Source organism: Liolophura sinensis, chromosome 13, assembly GCF_032854445.1.
Source record: "Liolophura sinensis isolate JHLJ2023 chromosome 13, CUHK_Ljap_v2, whole genome shotgun sequence".
Classification (NCBI taxonomy): Eukaryota; Metazoa; Mollusca; class Polyplacophora; order Chitonida; family Chitonidae; genus Liolophura; species Liolophura sinensis.
The window spans coordinates 16128948-16141885 of NC_088307.1; the positions used below are offsets into that span (position 1 = coordinate 16128948).

Genomic DNA, 12938 nt, shown 5'->3' on the forward strand with positions numbered 1-12938 from the left:
GGTATGTAACACATTCTACCCCAATTTCCCCCAGCTGTTCTGCAGCCACATCCCAGGCTTACAGTCCTCTCCGGCCGTACGTGGGAAGGTCTGTCAGCAACCTGCGGATGGTCGTGGGTTTCTCCTGGGCTCTGCCCGGTTTCCTCCCACCATAATGCTGGCCGCTGTCGTATAAGTGAAATATTCTTGAGTATGGCGTAAAACACCAATCAAATAAATGAATAAATAAATAAATCCCAGGCTTACAGTGTCTCAGAGGAATGTCCCTCTTTGGGTTTTACATTCTTTCACTCGCCACATCGTAAAACCATTAAATATTCAGTTAATACCCACTGATGGACATAAAATACATGGAATATGACATGCACTGGAGGTGTGGGCAAAATAGCGGTGTTTACATACAAACTTTTGATATGGGATGTATGATCATACATACCCAACTATTACCAATATGGGTCAATTAACATGTGCATGGATGATTGAGCAAACTTTTCGATGATGCACAAAAATAGGGTGAGGCTAAACTGTACATGTTTAACTGGAGGAACAATGTGCTGAGTCATCATTATTTACATGTTCACTTTTATCGTGAAATGTGCATGGAATTTATAATGGTTTTGCGAATTAATAGTCAATTCATTTATTTATTTTTGCTGTAAGACAATTCTTATACAATCTTTCTGTCCTGATACATGCTGATACAGTTTACTCAAGCTTTCCTGATTTCCAGCAAAATCTCAGCAAATTCACTCAGGCTTCAAGGAGATGCTTCACACAGTATAAACTTACACTGATCTCCTCAAAATTAACCGGGACAATTCCACGACAAGAAAAGCTTTCACAATAGAGACATCTCCTTCAAAATATCAGCAGTGTGTTGGAAAGACAGCCCTTTTGATGCCAGAAATCAATTTGACTTTGTACAAGTCAACTGCTGAGGTTTGTAGCTACACAACTGTACCCTTCAGACCTATAACACTCTGGTCCTTCTCCACCTCTATGGGATCACCCATGTCTTCTATGTGAAATTTGGGTGTTTCTGGGTTACTGCCAGATCCAGGAGAATCCTTTACTGGGACATCATCAGCTTCATCGTCAGCATTCTCTTCATCATCATCTTCATCGTCGGTGTAAATAACAGGTATCTACACAAACACACAAAAAATACCTGACTTAATATCACACGTTTTTGACTATTTTAAATTTATGCATCACTTTTAAAATTTTGAAGAAAAAAAATGAAAGAATGAAAATAAGGGGCTTGCTAAGGTTGCACACCATTGCAGGGACTGACAGAATATACATACAGGAATGTTAACTTTAATTATCCTTTTTATAATACACTAGAGCAACATTTCTCAGTAGCTATTATGGAATATGGAAAGTGCTCTTAGTATGGGGAGAGTCCAGCCTAGCAAAACAGTTATGTGATTTGAAACTGATGCTCAAGTTCATATATGCCATCTTAAGGTAATGCACCAGTATTGGCTGTGTTGTTTCTGGCCTCCACACATTATCCATGTAGAACAGTGTCAAATCAAGCCAGAATTACTCCAGGACTAGAATAAACCTGTTTTTTGTGGCACCTAATGTGTACATGCTGTGAAAAGCACAGCCTAAATGATGTGAGTTCCAGGTAACTAGTACATACAACGATTCAGAGTGGGTAATGTGGAAGCATAAATGTGGCATAAAACACAAGGTTTATAAACTATTGTAGATTTAATACATGGGTGTGTAGCTGAAGTTGGTTAGTGACCCAGGAGCCTCTCATCAATGCGATCGCTGTGAGTTCAAGTCCAGCTCATGCTGACTCCCTCTCCGGCCGTACGTGGGAAGGTCTAGCAGCAACCTGCACATGGTTGTGGGTTTCCCTTGGGCTCTGCCCAGTTTCCTCCCACCATAATGCTGGCCGCCGTTGTATAAGTAAAATATTCTTGAGTACGGCATAAAACACCAATAAAACAAAATAAATAAATATAGCTGAAGTGCCCTCAAGAACAAATATCTTCTGCAGTTCCCAAACTTTGCCTGAACGGACGTTGAAAGGGCCAGACAAGACAACACAGCAATTAATGTTTTCTTATGGTCACAGTACTTGGTAAGATAAGACGATGAATGTTAATGTTTCCTTATGGTCATAGTGCTTGATAAGATGATTAATGTGAATGTTTCCTTATGGTCACAGTACTTGATAAGATAAGACGATGAATGTTAATGTTTCCTTATGATCATACATACCCTACTATTACCATCATTGACAACACGTCTTGTCTTCACATTACAAGGCTTGGAGCTGGTTGAAGGGGGAGAACTCTTGTTTTTGGAGCAGTCCACTGATTCAGAGTTGTCTGCTCCTGTTGGCTCTTGACGCTTGCGCATTCTCTTTGGCTGCATTTGCGCCTTCCGCTCATCAATCAGTGGTGAAGGTTGAGGTGACAATGAACTCGGGCGAATTAAGTAACTGAAAACGCCAAGGTAATCATATCTTCAAAAGCCTTTTATTCTTTTTTTTTTTTTTTTATTGGGGAGGGGAAAGTCTGTCAGGAACCTGGGGATGGTTGTTAGTTTCCTCCCACCATAACTTATTTATTTATTTGTTTATTTGATTGGTGTTTTATGCTGTACTCAAGCATATTTCACTTATACGATGGCAGCCAACATTATGGTGAGAGGAAATCGGGCAGACCTTCCCACGTACGGCCGGAGAGGAAGCCAGCATGAGCTGGACTTGAACTCACAGCGACTGCATTGGTGAGAGGCTCCTGGGTCATTACGCTGCGCTAGCGCGCTAACCGACTGAGCCATGGAGGTCCCCCTCCCACCATAACACTGGCCACCATTGTATAAATGAAATATTTTTGAGTGCGGCAAAAACTCCAATCAAATAAATATTTGTGGTCGCATTGGTGAGGGGATCTACAGTGTAATCTTTGAAATGATCACTGCAAATACATGTATTTGTATATAATGAAGGCTAGGCTTGCAAGTCTAGGATAATTCACACGGAAACATAAGATATGGTTGCCACTAATTCTTCAATTAAAAGAACATCTTTGCTTTCATTTACAACTAACTAAATTATAAATCCTGTTTCTATTAATAACAAAGGTTTCCCGATGTGTTGCCCCAAGAAAACAGGAGTATTTTGAATGGTAATTTTTCCACCATTTATTTTGCCCAAAAAATTGTCTGACTTAGTAAGAGGTGTGTTCTATTAGGTCAGCTGGTGGCCTTACATAATGTCATCAAGTTCAAGCTGGAGGTCATAGCTGGGGTTGATTATCACATAAGACACAGAGTTCCTCTTGTCACTGACATCATCTGAAACACAACAGCAAGAGTTATCTTTCCCTTATAACACCAGGTCGCAAAATTTTTAATGCAATTATATTTAGTATTAACTTGACCCAAATGTTATGAAGTTTTCAGTTTTTTTCAACAATGGGCCTACAAACAAGACAGGCTATAGGTGTAGATGACTGACACAGACTATGTAATGAAACCAAAATCAAATACCCACATATAAAATCAGCAATTAATACGCACACATCTCACCGAACACCGAACACCAAACTGAACCCACTGACCTCATTTTTCATTATTTGTTTAAACCATAATTAGATAAATTAAATCAAATTATAGTCTTATTAATTTTATCTAAGTCTGTCACAGTTTCTGTAGAAGTCACTACACGTTCATTTTGAAAATTAAGGGATAGTGCTTAGGGTTAAGTTAAACTGAGTTTTATTTTCTCCAAATTAAACCTGTCGTAGTTTGTGTAGAATGTGGCTCTGCTATCATTTTCTTGACAAGCTGTTGCTACAGCTGTGACCCTTACCATAGTCCTCCAGGGGTAAGCCCAGACTGGTCATGCGGCAGCGCACCAGCTGGCTTATCTCCTGACGCTCAGGGCTTAGGTGACTCCTCACATCATCGTGTTCATCCGTCACACTCAGAGACACCTGAATAACCCCAAAACAACTCAAAATATGATAGTTTGCCTGGCAAGTAAAGGTTATGGTACACTGACAGCAGACATGATACAATTGTACACGTTGTCATAGAACAGGTATACTGACACCAAACATGAACCTTCCTACATGTACATAAATGATATCCTGTAGTGATCATGACAGTTTGCCTGGCAAGTAAAGGTTATGGTACACTGACAGCAGACATGATACAATTGTACACGTTGTCATAGAACAGGTATAATGACACCAAACATGAACCTTCCTACATGTACATAAATGATATACTGTAGTGATCATGACAGTTTGCCTGGCAAGTAAAGGTTATGGTACACTGACAGCAGACATGATACAATTGTACACGTTGTCATAGAACAGGTATAATGACACCAAACATGAACCTTCCTACATGTACATAAATGATACACTGTAGTGATCATGACAGTTTGCCTGGCAAGTAAAGGTTATGGTACACTGACAGCAGACATGATACAATTGTACACGTTGTCATAGAACAGGTATAATGACACCAAACATGAACCTTCCTACATGTACATAAATGATACACTGTAGTGATCATGACAGTTTGCCTGGCAAGTAAAGGTTATGGTACACTGACAGCAGACATGATACAATTGTACACGTTGTCACAGAACAGGTATAATGACACCAAACACGAATCTTCCTACATGTACATAAATGATATACTGTAGTGATTGTATGCTGACAGCAAACACGACACCTCACACAACATCTTCAACAAGTTTTGGTATACTGACACCAGGCATGACACCCGAACTGCATGTTCAGGTTGTCAGGGTACAATGACACCAGACATGACACCCGACCTGCATGTTCAGGTTGTCAGGGTACAATGACACCAGACATGAAACCCCGCCTGCATGTTCAGGTTGTCAGGATACAACGACACCAGACATGACACCCGACCTGCATGTTCAGGTTGTCAGGTACAATGACACCAGACATGACACCCAACCTGCATGTTCAAGTTGTCAGGGTACAATGACACCAGATATGACACCCGACCTGCATGTTCAGGTTGTCAGGGTACAATGACACCCGACATGACACCCGACCTGCATGTTCAGGTTGTCAGGGTACAATGACACCAGATATGACACCCAACCTGCATGTTCAAGTTGTCAGGGTACAATGACACAAGATATTACACTCCTAACTATATGATCAAGTGGTCATGGTATGCCAACATCAGACATAACATTTCACCTACACGTAGTATAGCCCTAAATGGCATTTTGTATGAATGAGAAGGTCACAAAACATGAAATAAACTTTCTGTAAAATAACATGAAAATGAAAAAAGTACTTCTTCTTCTTAATCAAGAGTATAAAGGTTTGTCCAATCAAATGCACGTGAAAATAAAATGGCTAAGCTGTCTGTGCATCAACAGGAATGGCAGTCAAGCACCAAATAGGAATCGTGATAATGGTTAAATAAAAAAAAAACAGAACAGATCAAAATGTTTGCAATGTCTGTAGTACAGGTACTATGTAAATTTCAGAGTGCTGAATGAGCCGATGCAAAACTGAGAAGCTAATTAGGTAATACTACACGAGAATAGACTGGTTAATTAAACAAAGCTGATTATAATCATCTATGTCATTCTCCATGCAGTCACACGGCACAAAATCTTATATTCAAAACTTCATCCCAAATCCCACATATAATACAGGCCAGGATACCATAGGGTTTTCTGGCAATCACATAAGCACAGAGATGTCATAGAAGGAGCATTATATACAAAATTTCCAAGATTGGAAAATTAATTATCACATTATAGAAGAAAACTGTACACTGGTAATACAAGAAAAGAACAGCTAAGAGCCACATATTGCACTTGTAGCACTGTGTAGCTCTGTGAAGGCATTTCTCACCTCAGAGGACTGGAATGAAACTGCGCCACGTAGAGTAAGATAACAAGAAAAGAGTAGTAGAAAGAATGAATTCAACCACCTGAATGATGGTGTACCACTCTGATGAGACAGGAAAATAGGTGTACCCCATCCTTATGTGTGATTTTGGTGTAACACTCTTGATGACACAGGAAGATAGATGTACCACATAATTATGTATGATCTTGCTGTAACAATTTGACGAAACAGCAGCATAGATGTACCACATAATTATGTATAATTTTGGTGTAACACTTTGACGAGACAGCAGCATAGGTGTACCACATCATAAAGTATGATCTTGGTGTAACACTTTGACGAGACAGCAGCATAGGTGTACCACAATATTATGTATGACTTTGGTGTAACACTTTGACAAGACAGGAGCATAGGTGTACCACACATCCTTATGTATGATTTTGGTGTACCACTCTGATGACACAGGAAGATAGGTGTACCATATCATTATGTATGATCTTGGTGTACCACTTTGACGAGACAGGAACATACACATGTAGGTGTACCACATCATCACTATGGATGATCTGACAGTCATATACAAATGATATCATCATCTGCCTTCATCATGTACAGGTACTTTGAAGTGCTAAGTTGGGTACATGTAACCAGTGATTACATGATTGTAGAAAACATAGTGTTATTCACAGAAAACATTGCAAAAGGGGTTTATTATCAAATTGGAATGAAATTGCAAAACTTAATCAATTATAATAAACTTTCATGGTACTGTAGTTCTAGAATAAACTCTGCTCAAAAACTCATGATTATATGGAATCCTGCAGTCATATTTTGTGAATTATTGTCTGAACAGGAGTGGATAATATCTTGTCATACATGTGCATCACACTATGTACCTGCCCATAATGTATTGCAGATTTGCATTTAATGACCTCGCTGCTTCAAAGGCTTTAAGGCAGTATAAAATGCATGATATAGAACAGCAGATACACAAGACAGTCAAGACAGACAGAAACAATGCGGACCAATGCCAAGAAACATCGAAAATTGAAGGACTTACTGCAGACAAGATCTGCCGGCAAGAGAGGCGAAGCGAAAGGTCCAGGCAAAAATATAGAAAAATACATTAGAGATCAAAGGTACACAGCTGCATATTGCTTCAGAGAGCATCTTAAACAGATGTACACTATCTTCTAGTAGATACTGTATGGAGAACAATCTGATACATTTTTAGTGCTAACATATCACCGCTTTAATTTATACTTTAATAAATTTTCTGCAAATTTGTTGTTCTAAAACCTTCAATTAGCCACTTTTCCAATTTGGACAATCTCTTTTCTCTTAAATGCCAGCAAACTATCATATATATGGGTTTACTGTTAACATTCTCTGACCCTGAAGTGGCAAAAAGTGACCTTTTTCACAATGCTTTAACACTGGGCGGAAATTTTGTTTCAGACATGAAAGGGTGGTCACCTGACCTCTAACAGTCTTACAGAATTCGCGATTTTCTAAGGTCCCACCTAACCAAAGCTTACTCTTACAAATGCACGTCTTAAATGAGAGAATGACCTCAAGGGAGGTAATTCGATGCGGCCTTTCTTGAGCTAAGAAATGCATGTATCTTCATAACAGGAGCAATAAAGAAGATTAAACAGAGACTATTACGCCATCTTAAAAAGAGTACAGCTTCTGGTTAAAAACATAAGATACTGCATAGGTACTTATTGCTACATGCAGGATACCTGCACTTCTACAGAGGTGCAGCTCACATTCTATGTAAACAATTAATGAATTAAAATGTTAATTTATATATATTAAAACAAGTGAATGAATAAGTATGAAGTGAATAATTGTGCCAGGGACAAAGGTAAATATGTGTAACAATTTGAGGATAGACACATTGGACTGTCTTCAACACTGTGCTACAATACTACTGGTCTGTACAAGTCACATTGTAACCATAGGTAGTAAACAGTTTTATACAGGGGTATGTGTTAAATCATAATGCCTTACAAAACTGAATGATGTCTGTACATGTAGGTAAACACCGAGGGTGTATATCAAAGGGGATAGTTCCATGATAATGTGTGAACTATGTGCTGCTTGAAATGACTTAACTATGTATTGTGTGACAAATTTTGGGCGGGGTGGGGGGACTGGGCTGATTTGGCGCGGAGGGGCATGTTCTGAAGAGACTGTTCCTTCTCAATTCAAACCATGAATTACGAACTAAATCAGGCCCTTTTACAGCTACATGTCAGTTCATTTTTACACAGGCGGTGTACGCATACATGTATGTACAGAAAGGTAAAGAGTAGGAATTACAGGTAAACAGCTTTGAAAAGATGATCAAGATTACTGGCAGACGAGACGTAAGCAAATCTAGCTTTAGAGTCAGAGGTTCTGTTGAGAAAGGTTAAAAAATATTTCAAAAGAATGTATATCTAATACTGAAGTCATAGAAAATTACCAAACTGTATACATATTAATACCTTAGGAAGGAAAGAGGACAGATTGACTTCCTAACAAGAATTTCTAGCCAAATAACCATGGACTTGGAAGAATTAAGCCCTTATACGATGCAAATGACAGAAATACTTCTTAAATTAGCAATACTGTTGAAGATCAATGTTTATCTTCATCATGGTCAAATTATACATGTAACATGTTTTCTACTAATAAATTCAATCTCATTGTTTTCCACAGAACAGAATGTCATGTCTAAAATGAGCTGACTAAATAAAACAAAACTTTTCTCTATTCAATTCAAGATATGCATGACAATCTTATTTTATGAACTTAATTACAATTTGTTCGATATCATTTCAACATTTTTCAGAAATTCTATACCAACATATCATTCTGAGGGCCAAACAATATATACTTTGTACAACACATTTAATATTTTTAAGAAAGAAATTAGTACCATTTTCTATGGAGGCAAATTTATAAATCAGTCACTCTAAAATGCCAGTGGCTGCAGGGGCATTTCAACATTAAGTACAAAGAGAAAACAGACCAACAGAAGAAACGACAACATGCAAGATTAAAAGCATGCCAGTGAAAAACACCTGCAACATCGTCTATCTGAATACATCTTCCTCTGGTTTCATGATTGAAAAAATCAAGCCATTTTTCATAGGAAAGGAAAAATGACAATTTCCATACGCATTTGTACATCATTTCCTAAATACGAGATGATTTTTCATAAAATTTACATAATTCTGTGCATACCCGATTGGAGTTCCAGTAATGTACATATCAAATTGTTTTTCAAGAAATGAATACTTTAGGACCATGTCTTGTTAAAAAAAAACTCATTAATCAGTTAATCATTACTGTTTAGACTAGCCAGAAGACAATTTTCACAGATAATGTTCCAGGTTCATCTTCAATGTTCTAAAACAAATGCATCTCAGAGAAAGAAAGGAGAGCTAATTAAAGGGGGACAATACTTACAACTGAATTTCTAAAAGCTAAGTTAAGAGCTGACTGATCTCTGACATCATTCGCTCTCTAGAGATGGAGGAGAGAAAATGAAACAGTGACTCCAGGCAATACATGTGGGATAAATTATACCCATGTAACATGAAAGTCAAGAAAATAAATACAAATACAGTAACATCCATTCCCCAGCTTCAAATAAACATACAGTGTATCAAACCAAACCAAACTAGCCAAACAAAAGCAGTATACGCGTACAAGTATAGATTGTGTAAATTAATTTTCAAATCCTGTTGTACTGAAAGCAGTCTCAGAACCTACTCAGTGGCAAATTAAATAGTCAAAAAAATTAAAGCTTCATTCTAACAAACTATTTTAAATGATAAAATTAAACCATCTTTTAAATCTGTGAGAATAACCTCTTTTACAACTCCATCAACACCAAAAGTGCACACAGCAGGGCCTATACAATTACATATGTAAAGTATGTAGAGGAGTACAATGTGCAGTGTGTTTGCTTTCTATGTGCTCTGTCTACAACACCTGTCAGTTCTTGTATAATACATGTATTAAAGGAAAAGATCTCTAAAAATCGAAGTAGGCATCACTAAACAGATCACTTAAAACAATGCATAAATATTCATTTATTTTTTTTAGATTTTTCTGGAGAGAGTTAAAGGCGTTCAACCGTTTGAATTCTTCTGGAGAGAGTTAAAGGAGTTCAAACGTTTGAATTCTAAGGTGGGTTTTATGGACCATACTATCAGAGTTGAGGAACTCTGACGTCACAGGATGTTTTTCCAATTCTCATCATGACATTGATGGAATAACTCTTTTTACCCATGAGTAAACGATCACTAATATAAATTTACCCTAAATTCCATCCTTCTGGTGAACATCAGAAAAAAAAGGTGATTTGACATCAGAGTTCCTAGATACCGCAGCATGGCTCATAAAGCCGACCACAGTATCCAACTATTTGAATGCCTTTCAAAACTCTTTAAAAAATCTGAAAAACATTAAGGAAAGTATTTTTATCCATTGTTTTCAGTTGTCTGTATGATGAACTTTATTCCATATTTTAGCATTCTTTTACTTAAAGGCTGGTATACACTTTTGCCGTGACCTGATCTTCCCCACCAAAAATCGACAACCAATGTACCATAGTGTGCACGTAGCCCACTGAGTGACGAAATGCTCAGTGGACTCTAGTTGGGCATTGTGAGGCACTTTTTTCACCAGTGTATTTCGGCCAATCCGATTCCGAACGACCACCTTGAGACAGCATTCAAAATGGCGATCCCAAACAAGTGTATACCCTGGTTTCTCTCTGACAATCTGCAGATGGTTGTGAGTTTCCTCCGGGCTATGCCCGATTTCCTCCCACCATAATGCTGGCCGCCGTTATGTAAGTGAAATATTCTCTAGTGTGGCGTAAAACACCAATCAAATAAATAAATAATCGTATTCCCGGTATCTAACAGGAGACAACCCAACTGAACCTGGATTAATTTTAGCAGCTAGTGTCTAGTTGGGTCCAGTCATGGCCAAATTGTCAGTGTACACCAGCCTTTACACCCAAAAAATTTCCTCTTAAGAGAAAATATTAATTTAAAATAAAGCAATGTATATTGACATTTAAACAGTCCATCCTACTCAGACCCTAAATATCAATATTAACGACTTCAATTTTTTTCTGTCAGTGCATGGAACAAGATCATCAAAATGATCACGGTATTAAATTAGCTTCAGTATATATGGCAGCAATCAAATTAGAATTATATCAACAATTTGCAAAAAAACTTTGCCAAATCAAATTCATTTTTTTGTTTTAACAAAAAAAAAAAAATTGGTAATTATTGTGTCAGTCATGTCAGCGTTTATCATACTGATCGTAAACTTCCTTGGATGTACAAAATCACTACACCACTTTAGAACCTTATGCATTTGGTGTGTCAACTTGGCAAATAAAAGTTCATGTCATCTTACACCAAGGGCATGCTATATAAAACTAACATGCTACACTCTACGTTTATTTATGGTAATACAATTGTTGTTGGTCAACACGGCTGCAACTAGCTTTTCTGGCCTCAACAAACCACACAAACCACAGGTACGTACTTCACTGAACATAACAAAAGGTACAAGCAAATCGTCATACCGATACTGCATTTGTTGGAGCCAAAATTTGAGAACGGTAAATGCCTATTGGAATTTCACAAGTTGTTGAGCAGAGTTTTTGGTACAGACGGCCATATGTTCGTATCCAAAGGTCGTCTTTGGTTATTCGCATCTGGAAAACAACAAGCAGAATTTAACATTTTATTTCATTGTTGCTTAACAAACTCAAAGTTTGCTCACTTAATACAATGATGATTGGTTTAATATTTATCAATATCTTAAAACATTCTTAGAGAACTATGAGGGTGTGGAGAAATGATTTGCCTAGTTTTATGAAACTTGCATCTTAAGTGACACAAACAAATCATTTTATCATTTTCAAAATAATTGTATGCATAAATTCCACTGCACTGAGAGGATGAAAAGGTTGGCGATCTAGAGTACATGAAGTTATCGGATCGACTTACACACGACAGATGACCAGAGCCAACAGCCTGATCAACCCCTAACAGGAGCCGAACAAATGTGATGAGGTAGTCCTTGACAAAAGCCTATAAACACAGCAGAAAGAAAATATAATTAAACATCAAATATTAGCTCGCTCCTGAGACGATCACGCTATGAGTGATTTCAGTTTTTTTTTTATCTCTATCCATAATTTAAATGTAATTTCAATGGAGACAGATATTTTTTCCTCCTGTCATTGAGTTTACACCCACATGTAGCTTGAATTCATGAATTTACGTTAATTATTATGCACAAAGAGCATACTTGCAAGCAACGAAACATCCCCTTTGTGTCATTGTGCACGACACGCACGTAAAACTTCAGGTCAATATGCGCTCAACTTTCTGAGATACCACCGCTAACATTTACCTTAACATTGATTCTAATACACAATTCACGAGGTTGTGAATTTAATTTTTAATATGCATGTAAAACTTCAGGTTGATACATGCTATACTCCTTGAGATACCATTTACATTGATTCTAATTCAATACATTATTAAAGCTGTGAATTTTTTAACTTAGTGTAATTAATATGCACATAACGAATCACCCATGGGACATCCCCCTCGTGTTATTGTACTTTATATGCAGGTAAAAAATCAGGTCCATACCTGCGGTACTTTTCAAGATACCACCCCCAACATTCTGTTTAACACTGCTTTCCCTGTCTATTGGGCGCTGACAAGACCCTCTGAGTATGATATGTACCTGTGTACTTTTTACAGGCAAGCTAAAAATGTAACAATACTTGCCTGGTACAAAAGGGTATCAAGCATGCTGGCACTGAAAACATTTCCTGCTGCGAATGGCAAGCGGAACATATAGGAAATGTGAGATCCCCGCTCTTTCTCCTTCTATGAAATTGAAAACATGACAAACATGTCCAATGAGAAATTGAAAACATATCATGCATATAACAACACAGCTCACGCTGGCTTCCTCTTCAGTCATACATGGGAAGGTCTTCCAGCA

General features: G+C 37.7%; 1 protein-coding gene across 1 annotated transcript in view; it reads right to left on the bottom strand.

The window, feature by feature from the left end:
* Positions 1-840: 840 nt before the first annotated feature.
* The window catches only part of LOC135480918 (potassium channel subfamily T member 2-like), a 147841-nt gene continuing 135743 nt past the window's right edge, over positions 841-12938 (bottom strand). The window contains exons 23-30 of the mRNA XM_064760849.1: positions 12719-12820; positions 11924-12007; positions 11497-11628; positions 9342-9407; positions 3842-4049; positions 3240-3324; positions 2242-2464; positions 841-1145 (exon numbers count right to left, since the gene is read on the bottom strand). Coding sequence (XP_064616919.1) covers positions 948-1145; positions 2242-2464; positions 3240-3324; positions 3842-4049; positions 9342-9407; positions 11497-11628; positions 11924-12007; positions 12719-12820 — 1098 coding nt within the window. The 3' untranslated portion in view covers positions 841-947. The remainder of the gene's footprint in view (positions 1146-2241; positions 2465-3239; positions 3325-3841; positions 4050-9341; positions 9408-11496; positions 11629-11923; positions 12008-12718; positions 12821-12938) is intronic.